At 47.9% G+C, this 23,119-nt stretch overlaps 1 protein-coding gene across 1 annotated transcript; it reads left to right on the top strand.

The window, feature by feature from the left end:
• The first annotated feature begins 14,706 nt into the window (after positions 1 to 14,706).
• On the top strand, positions 14,707 to 21,911 carry LOC142560474 (uncharacterized). Its single transcript, XM_075672626.1, has 2 exons — positions 14,707 to 15,131; positions 18,514 to 21,911. Exons 1-2 carry the CDS (start codon positions 15,000 to 15,002, stop codon positions 18,772 to 18,774), a joined length of 393 nt encoding a protein of 130 aa, XP_075528741.1. The 5' UTR covers positions 14,707 to 14,999; the 3' UTR covers positions 18,775 to 21,911.
• Positions 21,912 to 23,119: the final 1,208 nt, after the last annotated feature.

Raw genomic sequence — 23,119 nt, 5'->3', positions numbered from 1 at the left:
TTTCTTTCTTTTTAGTATGCGGAAAAACTGCAGTCGTAAGCGAATCAGCCTGCTCGCCAACAGAAGGAGCGCGAAGGCAAAACACGCAATGCTAAACCGGCGTCCCTGCGGGACGTGCAAGCGTGAGAACGCAGAGTGAGAAACCGGAAGCCCTGTTGTCTGGGGATGGCGCGCGCGTGAGACAGAACGCGATCGCGCGGACGGACGTGGGGAACCCGTCTGGTTAACTGCATTCAAGGTACTCCGGAAAGAGCACCAGCATAGGTGGTGACAAGCTTTTTGAGAAGGTGTGTAGCCCAAGGCGAGGGCGAAGACCACGGAAGAGAAACGCGAGCGCAAACTTCAAACCGAGGTTCGTCGGGAGACGCGTTTACGAAAGGAAAGAAGGCGTCGCCCAGCGAGAGAGCAAGACATCGTTCGGAAGTTATGGCGCTCTTGTTTGTTCTTTCACCTGTTTATCACCGCCTTTCAGTAGACACAATTACGACAAGAATGTGTTGCTAACTAATCCCAATACGCCGCATTGAAGGGACCTTAAAGAGAGAAACAGTTTAAGCCATATTAATAGATATATCCTTCTACGTACAATACCAAACGAGCCACTATTACCTTGAGGTGCTTCATAAGCCACAAATGACAGAACGACTATTGAGGCAGGTGGTGACGCCACCTTGAACTTACCGCACCACATGGCAGTGACGTCATGGCTTTTCACTGCGTCTGGTCGGGTCTTCTTTTCGGTAACGATGGACTACGTTCTAACGAGCCAAGCACTGAACTTAGCAAGTTTCGATAATTTTTTTCGTCACAACGACCCAAAACGACAAGGATATGCATTAATATCTGTGACGTCGCGCGGTAGCTGGTGCCATCTAGCCGAGTCGACGCTCAGCTCAGCTTTCAAAGCTGATACCGTGCAACGTACAGTTTACAAAAACAATATGGCCGGCCTGAAATTTCTTTTTCTTTTTCTTTATTGATTCACTCGTTCAAACATACATACGGTTTTTACATGGTAGTTGTGTGAGGAAGCGGGGGTGGCAGAAATGCAACTAACTGCAAATTCCTGACAACGTACCTAAAACCGGCATGGTACTGCGGTTTATGTAGCAATACTTGAATCAATTTCGAGGCGTTTTGTAAATAGTAGATTCCCTTGTGACATTTAATCTATCCACATTTGCCTGGCCAAAACTTTGTTAAATCATGTGAGACATTGTGTTCACTTTTTCTACGAATTAGGTTTTACCAATATACGAGTATAGGGCGAATCAAAAACACTTTGTTAAACAGAAAATTTTCTGAGATAATTTTCCGGGACGCCGAGGTCTAAATGTGCGTCTTTCCTTTCTAGTGGTGTTTGCCAAATTACGCCAAGATAGTGCAACAAAAGAAAAAAGCACTCATTAAAATAACGATATCCTAAAACGTGTCGCACACACATAGACTTCTACTTAGGCATATGCTGCAGGTATAATTAATAAGCGCAAAGTGTTTTAGTAAAACCAGTTGGAAGGTAAATGGCAATTTTTTTTGCCCTCGGTGTTAATGTGTTGCCACGTATAGCGGTATCACCGTACGCCAACATGGCTCAAGCAGGAGGGGCACATACATGATAATAAAGACGATGATAGATTGGTACACAATGGTACAATAGTCAAGTAATAGACAACAATACGCTATACATACAATACATTAAGGATTGAACAAAAACTACAATAATACACAATAATAACGCACTATCACGTAGCTAATGAAACCCAACATCAGCAGCAAAAGTAACCTCAAATCTAACATAAAATGCGTTCTTCGAGAGACTGAACGAGATTTGGCGCCATTATTACTGAATCTGGAAGTATATTCCAGTCCGCTATATGCTCTCTGAAAAAAAAAGAAACTGCCTTTGAATGCTTTAGTTTCGGCAAAAGTTGGTTGCTAAACATGAGCTCCAGTGTTTCTTGCTTATCTTGTTGCTAAAGAGCAAAGGTGTGGAAGATCGGTTATCTTCCTGTAAACAGCCACTATACCCTGAAGAAATTTTATGCGACGTAATTTCCTTCTAGAATGTAAGGAAAAATATTTAGTTTTTATTGGTGAAATACAGGGACAATAATCCTTTCTACTTGGTTTTTTTTTTTTCTAAATGTTTCCCAGGGGCTTGGTGAGAAGCAGCCCATGTGCGGGCAGCCCCCCCCCCCCCCCCCTTCCCGCCTCGAACGCGGCAAGGCGCCCCGCTCCCCTCACGTCTCGCCGTGCGCCTGCAGCGTTGAAACGCCAGCGCGACGTAAGGTGTGTGGTTTCGCTTTTCCCCCTCGCGTCGGCGGTCGTCGGGTTCCCATTTTGCGCTCTCCGTTTGCATTTGACGTTGAGCCGTGCTCCCGCAAGGGCTGCAGAAAACAGCGTCAACCTTTCCTTATCCCTTCATGAACCACTTCTCTCTCTCTCTCTCTCCGTTTGCATGCGTACGACCGATGGTGGACCGACCTGGTTGGTGCTGCGATGATCGAGATCAGTTTCACGTTCGACGTCGTCGACGCGGCCGGGGGCAGCGACTCCTCGTCATCTCGAGCTGAGACAAGGGCGTAAAGCTTTGAGAAGCACACGTGAGTTGCGGCTCTTCGGTAAAAAACAGGTCGCGATTTTTATTTCAACTGCGCGAGGCCGCGGCTGCGTACGCGTAGATAGATAGATAGATAGATAGATAGATAGATAGATAGATAGATAGATAGATAGATAGATAGATAGATAGACAGACAGACAGATAGACAGACAGACAGACAGACAGACAGACAGACAGACAGACAGACAGACAGACAGACAGACAGACAGACAGACAGACAGACAGACAGACAGACAGACAGACAGACAGACAGACAGACAGACAGACAGACAGACAGACAGACAGACAGACAGACAGACAGACAGACAGACAGACAGACAGACAGACAGACAGACAGACAGACAGACAGACAGACAGACAGACAGACAGACAGACAGACAGACAGACAGACAGACAGACAGACAGACAGACAGACAGACAGACAGACAGACAGACAGACAGACAGACAGACAGACAGACAGACAGACAGACAGACAGACAGACAGACAGACAGACAGACAGACAGACAGACAGACAGACAGACAGACAGACAGACAGACAGACAGACAGACAGACAGACAGACAGACAGACAGACAGACAGACAGACAGACAGACAGACAGACAGACAGACAGACAGACAGACAGACAGACAGACAGACAGACAGACAGACAGACAGACAGACAGACAGACAGACAGACAGACAGACAGACAGACAGACAGACAGACAGACAGACAGACAGACAGACAGACAGACAGACAGACAGACAGACAGACAGACAGACAGACAGACAGACAGACAGACAGACAGACAGACAGACAGACAGACAGACAGACAGACAGACAGACAGACAGACAGACAGACAGACAGACAGACAGACAGACAGACAGACAGACAGACAGACAGACAGACAGACAGACAGACAGACAGACAGACAGACAGACAGACAGACAGACAGACAGACAGACAGACAGACAGACAGACAGACAGACAGACAGACAGACAGACAGACAGACAGACAGACAGACAGACAGACAGACAGACAGACAGACAGACAGACAGACAGACAGACAGACAGACAGACAGACAGACAGACAGACAGACAGACAGACAGATAGATAGATAGATAGATAGATAGATAGATAGATCTTTCAGAGAGAGAGAGCTAAACGGGGGGAGGGGAGGTAGGGAGGTTAGCCGGAGAAGATTATGGTTTGCTACGCTGCACTGGGGGAAGGGTAAAGGATAAATGAAACGCAGGTAGGTTAACCAGGGCTGAGCCCAGTTGGTTATCCTGCACACAGGGGATAGAAGAAAGGGGAGGAAAAGATTATGACAAGGAGAGATAGTACACAGTGTTCGTGGTGCGCGAACGTAGGGAAAGTTCTGAGCACTGCCTCACAGACCGGTCAATGCTTTCGGAAATAACAGCAGCGCTTTCGCGGCCTTCTGCAGCTGTGATATGCGAGGCCATGGTCCTGTAGGATCTTGTTGAACGAGAAAGGTTTTCCGTCGAGCTGGTTGAGAGTGGTTCGGAGGGCAGGCCTTTCATTTTCTAAGGACGGGCAGTAGCACGGAAGGTGTTCTACACTCTTATTTCGGCACCGCGAGCGCTGCGATCGGTGTTATCGGTCGTTACACTGTAGAATGAGTAAGGATCCATGAATACAAGGCCCATGTGTAAGCGACAAAGTGATGTTTCTTCCCTTAAGGGGAAGACCCCAGGTAACAGGCGCAGCTGCATAAGAAGCTCGAGTAAATGCAACCGAATGTGAAAAAGTCAGGTGTGGGCCACGTCTGTAAAGTCAAATCATGCGATAGCTCGTTTACGCGCCGGGCTTCGTTGCTTTTTGGTAAGATTATACAGATACAAAATCAGCTGCTTAGTGGGCTTTTCAAGCGGCTACGTTGGCGAGGCCGTTGCCAAAGATATCGCTATGACCCGGCAGCCACTAAGAAAGGATGTTGTGTTCTTTCGTGACCTCGTGGTGGTGGATTTCTCGCATCTCCGACACGACTTGTGCACAGAACCCACGACTACTAGAAAGTTCAACAGCACCCCCGTACATATTCAATCCATCGTAGTTCAGTCACAAGAGGCGATACAGGCCTCGTGTACCTATTAAAAACGACCTCTATCAATCGCCACGGTCAACACGCGTCAAGAGAGTGATCGGTTTTTAGAAAAAGCACAAGTATTTTATACTAATATACTTTTCTGGTCTATAGACCGTTTCATCGGGCGAGGAGGATAGGGCGCGTGGAGGGCCTTTCCTCCTCTCTGGCTTGGGCGATCCGGCGTGGCGCTGCTTGAAAGTATTGCTGTCGCGCGCTGCGGAACGATTTCGAGATGTTTTAGGTCTTACTTTGTGAAATTTACGCCATGTCCGTTCATATAAGGTCGTCAGGGAAGCCTTTCGGTGCATCGGTAACTACTGTAGGCAGAAATATGCCTTGGAGGGCGCAAAAATGTGACGCGCACAATCAGCCGCGGTGCGTGTATGTGTTGTTTACTATTTTGCTTATATCGATTTTAATTCAACAAAGAAAACCGGCGTCTCTGTATTACCAGCATTAAATGGTAAATCAGCTCACTGTCTGATCGATTGGCGTAGGGAGTAAAACATAAAACATACGAGCGCATGCTCGTGCACGGCCAACCTAAGGCAGCCACGAAACATCTGAGCGGCAGGCGCTATCAAATATTTGTGATACACTGGCATCGTTCTCACGCATTTCAAGTCTAGCATGCTTGAAATTACCATATGTCTACGCTAGCCTTGCTGCATGAGGCCCATGGCGCTTCTCAACACAGCGATCGCTGCGGTTGGTGGGCCAGCACGATACGTATATAAGCTGTGTGCTTCGGCATTGCATTTTTGGCCTGTATACAGCCATAATATATGAGAGGGTTCGCATAAAAAGAATGCGATGGCTATTTTTGAGCGCAAAATTTCTGTAATATGTGTGAGTGCGTCGTAGAGAACTGAACGAACACAACCGAAAAAAAATCGGTTATCATCCTCTTTCTCTAAAAAGCAAGAGAAAACGGGCTAACACCGCACAATGTTTATAAATATATAACCGCTGATGCCGTATGCTTGGACCATGCGCTATATAGAACAAAGATATCTGTAATCCAGCACCTACTACTGCTTAGGACGCTCGCGCAGTTCGTAAACGGTCGCTTTGCTGGACAAGCTTAATTCAGACTGTAAGGTATGCTGCTATTACTAGCCAAAACTATTTTATTCATTGGTGGAAATCTCATCCATCCAACCAAGTAGTCACGCAATGTAACCTGCAGCGAACAGTTTGGACGCTTGTCAATGTATAACAGCACAGCTCCTATCGTAGCAGAACGGTACCCACGCTGTTACGATCGTAGCGTGTGTTTCATGCGTCCTAAACCGCAGCTTTGAAATAGAGGATAATACTGCAATAAGGTCACATTAGTCATTGGAACATTCGGAAATACACAATTGATCTCCGAGGCTGATTGTAGGCTCAAATATGCACGCACACATCGCGCTGCGTGTTCCGTCCACCTCAACGCTCAGCAGAAATTCCGGCCATGAGGCCTTAAACCACTTGATCACGTCTCACAGAACCGTTTACCACGTAGAAGACGCACTTCATACTAAACAGACCGCACGACCGCGAAAACAAACACCAGAACCTACCGCTGAGCATAATACCTGCCACGCAAAAGACCGCTTTCACCCAAGCCAGTATGGCGCTGCTCATAGGCGGCGCCACTGCGTTCACAATATGGCGGCGCCTACGAAAAAACGGTCTATAAGTGGTACACATGTATTCATAAGAGAATAATTTTTTTCCCCTCATCGTCACCCTTCGTGCGTCTATTGCTAGTGGGTTCTCATTCCTCAAGCTCAACGTAGCTGTCTAGAGGACCATAATGAAATTCGCGGCAGGCTAGTGAAATGATCTTGTCGGTACATACTAACGTTCCGTCGAAACCACACAAAGAGCTGGAACAGAAATTCTGGGGTTTCATTTACCAAAACCACGATCTGATTATGAGACACATCGCTGCTGGGAGACTCCGGATTAATTTTGACCACCTAAGGCTCCTTATTGTGCACCCAACGCTTAGTACACAAGCGGCCTTTTTTTTTTTGCATTCCGTCTGCATCGGAATGCGGCCGCCGCTTCCGGAGTCGAACCCATGACGTCGTGCACTGCTGCGCAGGGCCAGAGCCACTGTGCTACCGCGGCGGATAACAGGGCAAAAAGTTACAACTTGTGCGTTGTCTGCGTTGTGCACGCCAGGTGTTTGTGTGTGTGTGTGTGTGTGTGTGTGTGTGTGTGTGTGTGTGTGTGTGTGTGTGTGTGTGTGTGTGTGTGTGTGTGTGTGTGTGTGTGTGTGTGTGTGTGTGTGCGTGTGTGCGTGTGTGCGTGTGTGCGTGTGTGCGTGTGCGTGTGTGCGTGTGTGCGTGCGTGTGTGTGTGTGTGTGTGTGTGTGTGTGTGTGTGTGTGTGTGTGTGTGTGTGTGTGTGTGTGTGTGTGTGCGTGTGTGTGTGTGTGTGTGTGTGTGTGTTTGTGTGTGCGTGTGTGCGCGCGCGCTTTGCGTACGTCTGTGTTTTCCCCATAACGTTGAAATACATCTTCCTTGTCAGTTGTGACTCAACACGCTGAAATTCTGCTTGCAGAGCCAAGGAGGACCAGTGTGACGCCGTGATGAACTCGTCAGACGCTACCGGCGAACTGGCTGCAGGCATTGTGGTCACCATCATCACCGTCGCGGTGGCCGTGGCCCTAGGCCTCATCGCCTGCTGCGTGTGCTGCATCCGTGGCTGCTTCAGGCCCGAGAGGGTAGGGTGTTGCTGCTTCAACCACTTGCTTTGCTGCTTTAACCACTTACTTTGCTGTTTTAACCACTTGCTTTTGCTGCTTTAACCACTTGCTGCACTTGTGTGCAGCACTACGGCGCTGCACCACGTTTACTACCGGATAAGTGGCTAGGTTTTAGCACGAAGCAGGCGACTCCAAAAGGAATACACACGTGGACGGGACGGCGCCTGTCCCGTCCGCGTGCGGATTCCAATTTTTTGTAGTCTTCTGTTTCGCGCAACAATCTGGCTATTTACCGGCGTGCACCATCTGACCCAGGGACGTGTTCTTCCTAAAGGAAAAAAAGCTCACACGACATTTTGGACTTCTAGCGTTAAATGGAGGTCATTGACTTCGAAACACCGGTAAACATACTGGTAAGCCTCGGAGCGCCCTAAATAGTTTACTGCAGTAGCTTTTCTACGAACCGGTTTCGGTTTCGCTTCCCTGGATGTGTATGTGTCGGGACGTCATGGCATTTTTTTTTCCTGATCTCTCGAGGTCTGTGAAAAGGCAAGAATTTCGTGTCAATACTCCTTTAAGTTTTCTACTGGCACATCTTCCAAAGATCTACGATATTATACTAAACTTCTCGAATTTCGGAGCTTGTTTACGCATGTCCTAAGGATATTAAGAATCTTACGAACCTTAAATTTGCATCTAGCTTTCTGCAAAACTGGTTTCAGCAGAATGCAGATACAGCTGCCGGCCGATTTCTTCAGAGCCTGATATTTCGGACCCTAGCCGTTACCTATACCCCTTAGAACCATTTTATATCTCCTCCCCATCTTTCAGCCCCCCATCCCGCTCCCATGTGAAGGGCAGCAAATCGGTTGAGCTAAACTGGTTAACCTCCCTGCCTTTCCTTCTCCACTTTTTCCTTCCTTCCGTATATCAGCAAATAAAATTACGGCTTCCGTTACGCGAATATTTTACTAATAATCTTTATAAACGTTTGCGTTTTACTGTCCAGAATATGACAGACTGGGTCCGGTAGATTCGTTACAGGCTAGAAACTTTGTAATCGGCGGTGCCATCTGCTTTTAAAATTGGTAGCTGAGACCCTCTTTAATCAATAATGGTAGTAATTCTACATTTATCAACTGCGCAATTACCAAAGTAAGAAGTGCTGTGACAACTATGTAGTAATTACAACGAAATTTTCTGTAAGAGCACAGGCCTACGGGCCCGGCTTAGTCTCCGTTCCCTACATCAGAGAATGTTGGCCAGACACCATGATGTAAGAGAGGAGAACATTGAAATTGGGCACCACAAAACCGCGTCCCGGATGAACGAAAAAGAAAGATAAAGACAAGGACAAATAGCCAGCCTATAATTTTGAAGCCTATCCATTAAGAATGGGAAGCGAGGATTGGGGGAATAAAGGACCTTCACCACGTGACATGTCATGGTTCAAGCTCTGTTTTTTGCATCTTTACAATGTGTGCGCGCTCGGGCAATACGTGCAAAACTATTTCACTTGAGGACGTACCAGTCCCTTATGTACAAGGCACGCAACAATGATTGCACCAAGAATACAACAAAGACACAACAGAACTGGTTAAAATTCTAAAAACAACTTCGCATCTTAATACAGCGTAATGCAAGATGAACAACATCACAGTAGAACACAGAAGATCCAGCAGAAGTACATAGTGATGAAAAATGTAATTGCATCAAGAAGTGTTCTTGAATACCACGTATGCTGCGTTTTTCAACCCAAATATTTGCGAGATTCGTTTGTTTAGCAACAACGCAAGTACATGACGTTAAGTCCATGTTCTGAGCGACAAAACAGAACGCACAATAATATTTTCATACGGAATAAATACAGTATGGTGTTCGCTTTCGGACACGATATATTTAAACAAGTATGCTGCAATTATATCCCGATTTTAACGCGAGAGCGTTAAGGAATCTGTGTCGCAGAAAATCCGGCGTCGGCGAAACGCGGCCTCTTGCGTGGGCCGAGCCCGGAGGTGGTGCACAGCCGAGCCAAATAAATTAAATCATTTCCGGTTTTATTTTTTTTCGCACTTTTAATATTTCATTCTGTGAAGACTTAACATAAAAGTCCGGCGCTGTCGGTGTTTTGTTTCGTGACATTTGTTTGTGGCCTGTCATTCTCATAATTCCGAGGAATAACTTTTGCCAAGAATGTAAGCCAAGATATGAGCAACTTCAGGGATAGAATGTTGCGCCAATATAACCCGCATATACCGCATGTCATATATCAAGGTGTGGCATAGACGTGAGCCTAATATATAAGGGAACATTGGCTCACGGGGACGCGGGCGCCGGGCGCCGGACGCCGACGCCTGATTTTCTACAACACGGGGCTCTTAACGCTATCGCGTTGAAATCTGATTGCAGACAGCCCGGCAAGTGTGTCCCACTACTTGCCGGGGCACGTGGGGCTCTCTCTGCCATTTCAACGCGTGGAAGACACTTATAGGAGTTAGTGCAACACGTGGTAGCTGCGAGTCGAGACACTCACACACATTATCTGTGTATGCCGCGCTTTAGTGCCGAGATGCAAGGGGTCTGCACTGTTGCTGGACCGATTGGGTAATCGTCCTTACGTCTCAACACCACAAAGGCGTTAATTAGACGTTTTCCACGAGGCAAACCCCATCAATCCATCAGCGCCTACCAAGAACTCAACGCAGCGTTGACACCCACTGCTGAAGGGTCCAAAAAAAGGCACCCACCCCACCACAGCCTGACAGCCTGAACTAATGATGAAAAGGGCCAACTTCAAATACTAACGAAAAATGACGCCGATCGTGGATCCCCAGGTTGCTGTCATGTCCCCTATTCTATGCTTCGGGTGAGTGGAGGCTTCGGAGAGGGGGAGGCCGCGGAACTTTGCGATAGTGTGAGCGTGTTATCGCAACTGATTCAACTACTGTGATTGGCTGCGATATACAGTCATCAGATTCCCTAGTCGAGTCGCCTAGGGAAGATGACGGTATTAAAAGCGGATACTTTTCGTGCAGTGAGCCCAACGTGTCCTGGCGTAAACTCGGACGTTGAATCTGCTCCTGCATAGAGTGTGCTTCCGTAACTGGAGCCGTGTAGCTAATGTCAAATAAACCCTTTTTCCTTCATTCCTACTACTGGACATATTCGTCGATAAGCTTAGTGGATTCCTTGCCCTAACCCCACTACGAGCCGCATCATCGTCCACTATCAGAACTAATTGTTCTAGGCCCAGTGCTCCCGAAGAAACTCTGTGCCGAAGGCTTCATTCTCCCTACTCGGGTTCCTCAGGTTCTAAGGGTCTTTATTATAGGCTTTAAGAGCGGCGTCTGCTAGCGCTCTGTAGCGTACGCGGTTACTTTGTTTGTGTTTGTCTTTTCTTTCTTCTTCTTCTTTTATTCCTCTCGCTCCCCTTTCGCTCTCTTCCTCTTTTTATCCACGTACCACTTGTTCCTGCCCCAGGTAGTCAACCAGAACTAGCTCTGGTTAACCTCCCCGATTTTCTTCTATCTATCTATCTATCTATCTATCTATCTATCTATCTATCTATCTATCTATCTATCTATCTATCTATCTATCTATCTATCTCCCACGGCACTACGCAGGACATTCGCACGGTAGTCGTCCAGCAGGGCGTCGCCCCGGACCACTTCATGCAGCAGCTCGGCCCGGGGAGCGGTCGTGCACCACTCGGGGCGGTGGCTCCGGCCTACTGCCAGATGTAGGCAGCCACGGACAGCCCGCCGACGCCGCCGCACGAGTGCTTCCGGTCGTGAAAAGCGAACCGAGAACCTCGCAGACCTCGGAAATGGGGAGCGGATCTCGGAAGCTTCACTTGCCGGGAGTGATAAAATTGAATTGCGGACGCGTCGCCATGGCGTGTCTTTCTAGCACCTCTTTCTTTTTCTTTCTTTCTTGTTGAGCGCAGTCGTGTACGCATCTATTTCATGCGTCAACCCTGTTTTCTGGAGCATCATCATATACGTATGGACAACTACTATGGTGGGGCCCAAAGTAGAAACAAAATAATAAAGGCGTAAACTTTCAACACCCATTGAAGGCATTTCCCGGCGGTTGAGTCTTCAAGCATCCAGTCGACAGAATCATGATGGTCGACACCCTGCTTATTAGTTAGTTAGTTAGTTAGTTAGTTAGTTAGTTAGTTAGTTAGTTAGTTAGTTAGTTAGTTAGTTAGTTAGTTAGTTAGTTAGTTAGTTAGTTAGTTAGTTAGTTAGTTAGTTAGTTAGTTAGTTAGTTAGTTCTGGTGGCTGCCTCTTGGTGACCAACGCAGGAGTGATGCGAAATAAGTGCAGTCACTTGCACTGCATTGTGATAGGAAAACACACGGAAGAACAACGTGAGAGACAAGCAATAATTATCCCCGCAAATGTTCCCGAGCACAGAGCAGCAAGAACGAGAAATTGCGGTGCACAACGGAAGACAATCGTGCGAGACAACCTAGTCAAGCTTACATAGAAAAGCAGACAAAGTCACAATAAGAATAAAAGAAGCACTACGCGCAAGTGCACTTCAGTAACGCATAGCGCTGACGAAAAAAAAAATTACCGACGATTACGTTACTTCCTAATGCGAAATTTGAGCGCAGCAAATAAGCTGTTTCACCTTTTCGATAGATTGAGGCAAAGAAATCGAGCAACACATGTATGCGCTATCACAGAATTTTTTTTTTATATTTCCCGTACTCGTGGATCATCTCGACGGCGGCGACGGTAAGCTTCTGCTTCGGCGGCACGCACCTCTGGATTCTGACGGCGACGGCGCTGGGCCTCTGCTCTGGCAGCTCGTTTAGCAGCAGCAGCAGCAGCAGCAGCAGACGGAGGACTTCCATCGGTCGTCTCGCTCATGGCTCAGAAAGAACTGGCAGATAATTTCGCAGTGGCGAACGGCAGCGGCAATTTCGGCTCGGGCGGTGCACATATACAGATCCGCCGCCACCGATCTGGCTCTCTGATTGCCACCGCACAGGGGTTGCATTGGAGGAGGAGCGAAGAAAGGAATTAAGTTCGAGCCGGCGCTTTGACAACCGGAGACTCGCAGGAAGAGGGGGGAGGGGGGCGGCGTGTACACCCAGCGGCAAACGATGGGGGCAGAAGCGCGCGCAGCAAGCGGACAACACGATAAAGGGAGGAGGGAAGAGATAGCAGCGACTGACTGATGCCGCTGACGCCGATAGTGAGTCAACCCCAGCTGCGGAGTTGGTTTCAGGGACAACGCCGCCGATGCCGACACAAACAATATGATACCCTCGCTTCCGCAGCGCTAAGAATCAGGTCTAGCCGTGGGAAGGTGGTCACGTATTCGTCGACGTGCCGGGGCCTACGTGAAATAACCGGCGCGTCGGCAACTGAAGAGCACCCTATCCGCCCCACAAGAACAGGCGGGGGGGGGGGGGGGACCCTTTCCTCCTCTTTCTGCATGGCGGCGACGGTGTTCTATGCAGTCACGTTATCTTGACTCTCTAGCGGCGTCAGCGGCATCCAGCGGTATCAGTCGGTCGCTGCTAGCGCTGGGGGGATGAAAGGGGGGCGGAGCTGGTTACGAGGCCGACGACAACGCCGACGACGACGCGAAACCCAGGAACGGACGCCAAAGAGCTGCGCTCTAAAACGATGAGGAATAATCCTGGTAAAGCATAGCACTACGGAAAAAACGTTCACGCCACCATGAAAGGTGAGGACATACTCGTGCTTCACCAAAATCATGGATCACCACCTAGTCCGTGCAGTACCTAAACTAAGGGAGGGAAGAAGACGAATATTTATTTCGCTCGAGAATGCAAAACAGCTTCTTTAGGTTCACAAAGCACACACGCAGTCGTAGGTTAGCAGGTACTAAATTAGAAAGCAGACTGAAGGAGGGGGAATAAGAGAAACATTCCTTTCTCTCACATTAAATATAACAAGCAACGATCGCTGGGCACATGACAGCACATACCGCGAAACACCACCTTACAGCCCCGCACATTCTAAGGCCGTTCTAGTGCACCTGCACTTCTGGCCATCTCCGTACCTTCGTACAAACAGCAAAGGACCGGAACCACTTGCCGCCCCACGTAGTGCTGCAATCCTATCGAGCTGCTTTCGACAATATCATCGATTGTATTTATGAATGTGCTCTCTCGTTCTGAATGTATACAACAGTTGTGGATGTACACCTCATGTAATGCCCCTTGTGTGGGAGCGTTTGAGGTTAACAAATTAATTAATTAACTAATTAATTGGTTCATTAATATATGTCATAGTGCACACCTAACGTTAATACTGTAAAAACTAGAATATAGGTCGAATGAAAAAAGAACCGTGGCAAAAAGTCGACCCCCGTCTTATATACCTATCATTTTTTACCGGTCTATTTTTACCGGATATTCTTTTTATTTTTTTAAATAATAGTTCGGGGTGGCGCTGGGGGAGTCGTCGTTCCAAATCAAAGTTTCTTTTCTATAGATGCAAGAACTTGCCTTCTTTTTCTTTCTGGGGTGCTACGTGCCAAAACCACTTGATTATGAGGCAGGCCGTAGTGGGGGACTCCGGATCAATTTTTTTACCACCAGGGGATCTTTAACATGCCTCCTCATGCACGGGACACGGGCGTTTTTTTCCATTTCGCCCCCATCGAAATGCGGGGCCGGGATTCGATCCCGCGACCTCGTGCTTAGCAGAGCAAGACCATAGCCGCTAAGCCACCGCGTCTGTTTGCAAGAATTGTGACTTTCTCTCTTTAAGTGCCACATATTTCTTCCAAGCGGATTCAGCGATTGTCCAGCGGTGGGAACATCTCGACGTTTTGCGTGTATTTCAGATAGGGATGTAGAGGTTGAGCCAGAGTTTAAAAAGCTTCCTCTTAAACTTTCAAAGGGTGCCACGTTGGCCTATAGTCGGTCCATCGCAGTAAGCGTGGGAACAGCGCAATAAACAAGCACTGCGACGCGACACAAAAGCAGTGCCACGCTTTCGTAAACCGGTGTCTGTTGCACGCATACACAATGTGTACACGCGCTCGTTGAAGCGACGCGCTCGTGATCGTCGCTCAGTGTTCCGTCAACACGCGTCGCTTTACACATCCCAAGCGACTCACCGTATACGCTCACGTCCTCTGCCCACTGACGCTGGTGTGTCACCGTCCGGGACGCGACACTGCTACGTCCCCCCCCCCCTCCTCTCTTCGCCACCGCTGCCACGCCTGGGTGCACGCGCGCGAGACGCCCACAGCTGTTGTCTGCTTTCGCCGCCAAGGTCGGCATTGAAACCCGGCTGCACGCTGCGTAGCCTACACCGCCCGTGTTTTTCCAAAGTCGGCTGCCGGGCCGTTCAGTCGCTGCGTGTTCAATTGCACGGGAACGGTGAGTGTACGGCGCCCTGACGCGAAGAGAAACCCGTCGCTCGCAACCCGCGCGGCCCACGATGCGGCCAATGGTGTGGCGAACGAAAAGCGCCGGCCTAATGTAATGGTCCTTATATAGGCCTTCGCTCGACGGATTCGCGCGCGCGCTAGAAGTGCGACGAGCGTACTCGTCTTGTGCGTGCCCGTCGTGGGTTCCGTGTCTATGGGGCTGTCGCGTGCACTGGTGGTGGTCTGCGTCGTCGCGCTGATCATCGTGTCCTGCCTGGTCGGCCTCTACGTGGCGGGCATCCTTCGACGCCGCGGAATCTGGCCGCGAAGGAACGGTAACGTGCCGGTAAGGTTCCCACGAACAATTTGTCTGGTTACGGCCGCGCGCGCGCGTGTGTGTGTGTCTGTGTGTGTGTGTGTGCGTGCGTGCGTGCGTGCGTGCGTGCGTGCGTGAGTGCGCGCGCGCGCGCGGAAGTATACGCGCAGGAAGGGCACGAACCACACGAGCAATGCAGTACTACACGTAAACACAGCACCGCGTATACATTAAGTGTTCGAGTGGTTTGTATACGCCATTGCGCTGATCGCGTACCGTGTATGCGCAAGTGCCTTTGTTTGCTACAGATCAGCGTGTGTTCTTTGCGCATGCGTGCGTGTGTGCGCTCGCCTATAGAGGAACCCGACAATGACAGCCATCGCGTCGCATAGACGTAGCGGCTTCCGCAAGGGGATCTCGTCGTGTATCCTTATTCGGTCGACGGATACCGTTGCGCGTGGGCATTTCAGGCGACTGACCTTTGAGGCTGAGCCTTGAGGAGGCCGACTTATCGGACGAATGAGCGCGGCATTTCTTCAGAAGCTCCCTGACATCGTGATAATTGTGAATTGCGCAATTTCTGAACGTCTCTAGCTGGAACGCCCTTTGTGTGTGTGTGTCTCTGTGTGTGCTTTCTTCTTTCTTTCTTTTTTAACCCTTTCCTCTCTGTCCTCTTTCTAACCCCCATCTCCCAACCCCAGTGTAGGGTAGCAAACCGGAGACTGATATCTGGTTAACATCCCTGTCTTTCCTCTCTCTCTCTCTCTCTCTCTCTCTCTCTCTCTCTCTCTCTCTCTCTCTCTCTCTCTCTCTCTCTCATCTGCTGATACTCCGCAACATTTTCTGGCCACTCTCGGATCAACGAGTTTCAACTAGGATATCATTTGTTCCATGTGTTCGTGGGCGTGGTTTACCTCGTTGCCGTAGGGCCAAATTACTTAATCCTTGCCAGATATCCATCAAATATTTCGCATATGCGCTGGAAGTTGTAAACCACTGTCTCTGAAGCGTGCGACTGCATTTTATTCAAAGAAGGTCTCTCTTTACGAGTTAAACTCACTTTTCCGTATCGAGTATCTTTCTAACCTATGTTTCTAGCCGTATGTTTGATCACGGAAATAGTGCGGTCTAAAAATGTGCGCCGATCCTGAGAACCGATCCAGTACCAGTGGTACCAATGCTCCTGGTGGTACCACCATGCAGTACTTATGGTATCGGTACCAGTTTTACCACCGTACAGTAACACCGCATGGTGGCGGTACCGCCGTGACGTGATCGACACTGGTGGTACAGGTGTTGAGGGGGAACGTTCGCGCATTCTTCCCTCGTGTCCACTACTGTTTTGAGACGCTGCCGTTGAGACGCTGCTGGCTGATTTATAAAACCCTGTTGCCACCTCCGACCCGCTCAGAAAGACGTTCATCGACTTTCCATTTCGATTTCCATCGACAAACTTTTCAACCGACTTCAAACTTTTTCAATTGTTAATTATTACAGGATACAGGAGATAACGCTGCCAAGAGGAGAACTTCACTGCCAATTACACAGACACACTCTCGCTTTGCCTCGACTAGCGTCCGCAAACGACGTTCCCTCCTTGTGTTTTCCACACCGGAGCCGAGGTACACGACACGCTTACGTCATGAGCCCCACCGCTTTTTCTTTATTAAGGCGAAAGCATTATACGTCCTATGAGGCCGAAAACCCGGCGGGATCAAGTGACTGTACGAAAAGTCATCATCAGTGGCGCCATCAGCGTCCTATATGACGTAGTAGTAACACAGAATTTAGGAATAGGTTCGCGCCTTGTATGACGCCAGTAGTAATACAAAGGATAGTAAATTGTATAACAACGTTAATTAGGCGTAATTGTAGGCAATTGTGTGAATTAAAGTGAATTAAGGGGAATTAAAGTTAATTAAAGTTAGAACAACTTAGAGTAAGGTGACTTAAGGTGGGAGTAAAGTGAATTAAGATGAAGTAAAGTGAATGAAAGAGAATTAAAGTGAAATAAGATGGCTTAATTGCATTAAAATGAATTAACGGTGATACAAACTGAAGCAGAGTGTCTTAATGAGGATCAAATTGGATTAATACGAATTAAGTAGGATTAAAGTGAATTAAGGTTCGTGAATATTAGAGCCAGATGGATGAAGGTGGATTAAGGTTCGTACAAATTAAAGTAAGTTGTGTTAAAATACAGCTCTAAAGGGCAAGTTACAATGCATGACGTCATGTATAATGGACGTAACCAATTAGAGAAGTTATAATGCTTTCGCGTTCAAATCACGTAAGGATGCTTAGGTGACTGTTAATATTTTTTTCTCTCTCTTTCATCCTTGCTGCGCGACACACCTTCAGTGGCGGTTTTCCTTGTTCTGCATAGCTAACAGTACCGGAGTGTGGGGCCGGATGGAAAACTCGCGTGAGGAAGTCACTCCGCAAGCCAAGTGTGAATAACCTAAATTGCTTATATAGTCGATTTGGGGGAGAGGGAGTGGTATCCTGCAAGCGTCCACCTAGTGGACATGTTCATTTTGTCTGCTGCTAAAGTGCTGATTGGCTGTCTTCTTCTGACGTGCACCCCCCAGCCCAGTCAATCACACCTTCAGAAGCAGACGAAATGGACGACTCCACTGGGTGGACACTTACAGAATATGTTCCTCCCTGATGCATTGCTATACTGAAACTTTGCAAGAGATCGCATTTCATGGTGCGGTTCGTTGAATGTAACGTTTGTTACAGTACCTCGCCTGTAGTTTAAGAAATAAAGAAAGATTAAAACGATAAAGAAAAAAAAACATGAAGTACCGGAGACGGTGTTTCACATTTTGTGCAATTAATACATTCATAAGCTGCCTCCATTGCGCCAGTCAAGTAGAACGCCCTAACACGAATTCCTAACACGAAAAAAATCATGGTTAGTATAATTACCTGAATGACATTGCGATTTTTCGCTGAAGTATTATCCGCCTCTCAGAACATATAAATATGTTATATCTGCTAGGGGCATTTTCTTTAATACTTCTACACTTCTTCAAAAGGGCTGACGCCTACAACATGGCAGCCCTGTTGTGCGTCCTTGATAATCCGATACCCGCCGTGGTTGCTCATTGGCTATGGTGTTGGGCTGCTGAGCACGAGGTCGCGGGATCGAATCCCGGCCACGGCGGCCGCATTTCGATGGGGGCGAAATGCGAAAACACCCGTGTGCTTAGATTTAGGTGCACGTTAAAGAACCCCAGGTGGTCAAAATTTCCGGAGTCCTCCACTACGGCGTGCCTCATAATCAGAAAGTGGTTTTGGCACGTAAAACCCAAATATTATTATTATTGATAATCCGAAGACTCGTTTCAGCAACGGTAATTTGACAAATTAGTACATCTTATTTTCTTTTTTCGCATTCTTTCAGGGCGCGAACGCTGGCTACCCTGGCGTCTCCGAACACGGCTGGCCGCAAGCAGCGCAGTATGCGACGGGAACGCCTGTAGTCTACTCCTCTTGCGCGGCCGTGCCACTGGCTACCACGCAGCAGTATCCGGCGCCAAACGCGTACGGAGCGCCGCAAGGTTACTCGGGACAACCGTGGACACCTCAACACCATGGCTATCCGACACCGCAGTACGCACCCGGCACTGTGCCTAAAAACGTTGCCCCGTTGTACCCCGTTTAGTGCGTGCCTATAGGGTGAAATGCCCACATACCACATCCCATCGTATGGGCGGTAACCACATGACGGTGTCAATCACGCGCCATCGCTCGCCATCGCGCGTCCGCATGCGTCATCACGCGTCATCGTGCGTCATCGCGCGTCATCGTGCGTCATCACGCGTCTAACTGCTTATACATTTTGCAGGCGACGCCTGCAACATGGACAGGGTGGTAGTGGTTTCCGTGCATAAAGCGGGTAACGCTATGGCGCACATCTAGTGCTGTACCTACAATGGCCGAAACCCCCTCTTTGACGGTGCCGCCAAGCAGACGACTACTAATAAACACGCGCATTTTTGTTTTCTTTGTGAATACTTGCTTCTGAAAAGCTAATAAAATAGCGAATTAATACCATAGGTGCTAACTGGGAAGCTAGGGCAGACGAAGTCTGTAGCCAAGCGTAACGCGAGTCAGAAAACGTAAGCGTAAAAGCACTATGAGGTAATCTTTTTTTTTCACTGTCACTGACAACAAAAATATTGATGTAATATAACTGTTCTTAGAAGTGCCCATCTTCCTGAGAATTCAGGAATACCCGCAGCAATAGGTGGTGTTAAAATCCGCGCATCAGCTACGGCTACCCCTGAGGAACAAGAACCGATCTCAAAGCCGTGCTGCAAGCGAGAAAAGCGACTGCAGGAGCCGAAAACGCGTCATGGTCGCAATGTTTCCAACATCATCTATGCAGTTTTTAATATCATTAAGTTCCCGAATATATACATTATCTTCTCATAATTCTGATTGGTGTCGCTGTAAAATTCCTTTCGGGAAAGAAACATCGCTTCTGGCGCTTGACGATGGCTCCATTCGATGATTACGATAATGAAGACGAAGATGAGGATCTATTTCCATCTCTTTCGAAATGGGGCCGTGAGCCTGCTTGGAGCCTGCTTGAGCTAATCAGGTAATCTGTTCATGCTTATCAGTCTAGGGTTTTACTTATCTCTCCTTCGTCTTTTTTCTCTTCATTAAATCATATTCATGTAACGACCCCGCCTCCATCAAGCACTTCCCTGCTTTCTTTCCATCTACATAGTCTAAGTGTATCTTGCTTATGTCGACTAACTGACCGGTTCGTGCTTCCATCTCGCTTTCGATCCCAGCGATTCTGGAAAGCGGACGTTCCCATCGGTTCTAACTGAATAAATATATTGGCACTCCTTTAAAGTGTCGTGAACGTTCTCAGGAGTTTTGCTACAACAGACACATGCCTTATCTTGTTGCGAATACTTGCTCCGGTATGGCTTTGTCCTTAGGCAACCAGCTCGGGCTTCAAATATAGCAAGGCACTGCCCTTTGTGTTATCGCACAGATTTTTTCTTCTAATTTCTTTCTTCCCACTCTTGTAAATCTCAATACTATTTCTTGTTTCCCTTCGTTGCATCCGAATCTCTATATCTGTTCCTCTCACTTTCTTTCATATAACTATCGGTTGTCTATTTACACTTTCCATCATGCTGTACTTGGTTCTTCCTGTACTTACTGTACTTCTTCCTCCATTCTGTGTGCACGCTTTTCAGGTACAGATCCTTGTGTACTCTAGCCACCCATTTCTTTCGATCCATTGTTCTGAGTATTTCTTCAAAACGAATTTTGCCTTGCGCTTCTCTGACGTCAGGAGAGGCCCAAACCATGTCGCCCTTCACTGCCTCATTTGTGGTTTTACCGTGGGCTCCCAAAGCCATCCGGCCTACCGACCTTTGGTTAAGTTCCAACCCTGACAATAGGTGTGATTTTAGGCACAGAATGGCATTTGCAAACGTTAGCGTTGGCGCCGTTACTTCTTTCCAGATTCCACGCATCACCTCATATTTATTGCGGCCCAAAAGCGCTTTAAGTTTCAATATTGCTGCATTCCGCTTCCCTTATATTTCCAAATTACCTTGGTGGGTGCTTGAGTAAGTCTTTCTTCGTTTATGTATACGCCGAGGTATTTATATTGCTTGACAATCGGCATGACTTGATGTTGAATTGACACCATGTGGTTACTCGTCTCTTCATTGAAGATGAAAATTCCCGATTTCTCTGTGCTAAACTTAAGGGCTAGATTTGTCGCTGCGTTGCCACACATATTCACAAGTGCCTGTAGATTTCTCGCATTGTCCGCTAGTAGCACCATGTCGTTCGCACACATGAGTCCGGGGACCTTCTGTAGCATCATTTGTCCGTTACGCACGTAGGATAAATCAAAACCTAATTCACTGTTTTCAAGTCGTCTTTTTGTGCCCGCAGCATAAAGCGTGAATTACAATGGAGGCAGAAGACATCATTGCTTCAGTCATTGGTGAATTTCCACCACTTCATTGGGCGTTCGGCCTGCTTTTGCTTTTCAGCCGTGACCACCGAAAGAGCGCTCACGACAGCTGTCGGCATTTGGGAAAGAAACAACGATTATACATTACGCTGTCTCCGCAAAATGACGCCACTGTGGCGAAATCCGTCGTGTCGGACTCGCTTTGCCATCTTGCGGAGAAAAACAGAGCCAAGCGACAAAAAGCGTGGCCTTCGAGACTTTGTGCGTGGTGCCATCAATTCTCGGAGGTCGTACAATATGTACAAAAGATACTAAAGATACTCGACAGTAGCTTGCGGCTGCTACCATTAAGGTGCCTAAACAAAACAAATTAGCACATGTTATCATTCTGCGATTTCCTTTCCGATATTGCTTTTCCTCTCATTCTCAACTGGAACATCACCCTTGTTCTCATAGTACCGCCTGTATTGGAACGTTATGCTTACGCTTTTCCCGCCATGATGTCGTAGTGGCTAAGACACGCGGCTAAGACTGAGGGCGCTGGATTAAACCCCAGCGGCGGCAGCCGCATTTCGATGGTATCAAAACGCACAAATGACCATGTGCATTGTTTGCACGTTAACTAACACCAGGTGGTCGACCTTATTCGGGAGCCTCCTCGCTGCGGTGCGCCTCATAATCATGCCGTGGCTTCGGTGATGAAAACTCCGGAATATATGTACATCTGTGATTTCCAGTTTCGTCGTTTACTGTTTTGTCCCATAAGTAAATGCTGAAAACGAGACGGAAAGCTGCTGCACCCCATGCTGCACCCTATGAAAAATAAACCACATGATTCATCTTTACACTTGTATTCACTAACGGGTTTCAAAACGAAACTTGCTCACGACTCCACTGAGCAGAGTGCATCATGATGACGATGATCGTGATGATTATCGCTAGTCGCACCTCCGTTAAACGGGGGGGGGGGGGGGAGGGGGGCGACAAATTGTTACCTAGGTTGCGTGATTTACCTATGCGTTGCTGTGTAACCACCGAACTTTGGTGTTTTATGACTGTTTTAACATGTAACACTACCTATGCCACTTGACATTCCCGTCTGAAGCTTTCTGCTGCTGTCTTTATCCACTAATATTCGAACCGTGTCTAGCTACGCTCCCCCCGCCGCTTTCCAGTTACCTCCCCTGTCAGCTTTGAACTACGACATTTCTGCGAAGGGGACGTCACCTGTACGCCTTCGGGCTGGTGTCGGCATTCCACGACACTGGGCCGAGTCGTGACCAGACTGCTTTTGTGCAGTAGACACATGCCTCGGCCTGTTGCAAATATTTGCTCCTGTACGTTGTTCCAAGGCAGCTGGCTCAGGCATAAAAAGGGAACGCCCGACCTTACGGTGTTGTCAAATTCTTTTCCAGATTTCTTCTTCGCCAACCTTGTGAAGTTCCACTGAAAAGCTTGTTTGTTTGTTTGTTTGTTTGTTTGTTTGTTTGTTTGTTTGTTTGTTTGTTTGTTTGTTTGTTTCCATATCTTGCAGTAGACACATGTGCTTCAACAGTGGAATTTCCCGGCGACCCCTGCGACGGGGATTTGATCCACAAACATGTCTTCATAACCGTGCTTTCGAGCAGGCGCTGAGACTGCAAGGTTACGAGATTGATGCTTAAAAAGTGTCGAGAAGAGCAAACTGGCCAGTGTGACATACATACTGTAAACCGATTTAGAGCCTGGAAGGCTCTCAAGGGTGCAAATTAATCTATAGCCCACGCCCTTACACCCCTAAAATGGAGTAATGGTGCGATTTACAGACACGAAGCACCCTTAAGTGTGCAAGTTAGTTTACAGTGTAGGGCACATAGCGGAGGGGACCGCCCCTTTCTAGTAAAACCTCTTCATTTTAGAAGATATGGAGGCTTTAAGTTTGGAAATGCTAGGCACAGCGTCCGGTTGAGGAAAGAACGCATGAGCGTGCATTCGCTCATCGCGTGGTCATTTTGTCGAATTCACCACCAACTCGAGTTACAAACTAGCTATCGCGAGTAAAAGCGACCGATCT

This window comes from Dermacentor variabilis, chromosome 10 (assembly GCF_050947875.1).
Source record: "Dermacentor variabilis isolate Ectoservices chromosome 10, ASM5094787v1, whole genome shotgun sequence".
Lineage (NCBI taxonomy): Eukaryota > Metazoa > Arthropoda > Arachnida > Ixodida > Ixodidae > Dermacentor > Dermacentor variabilis.
This window is presented reverse-complemented; position numbering and strand designations above follow the sequence as displayed.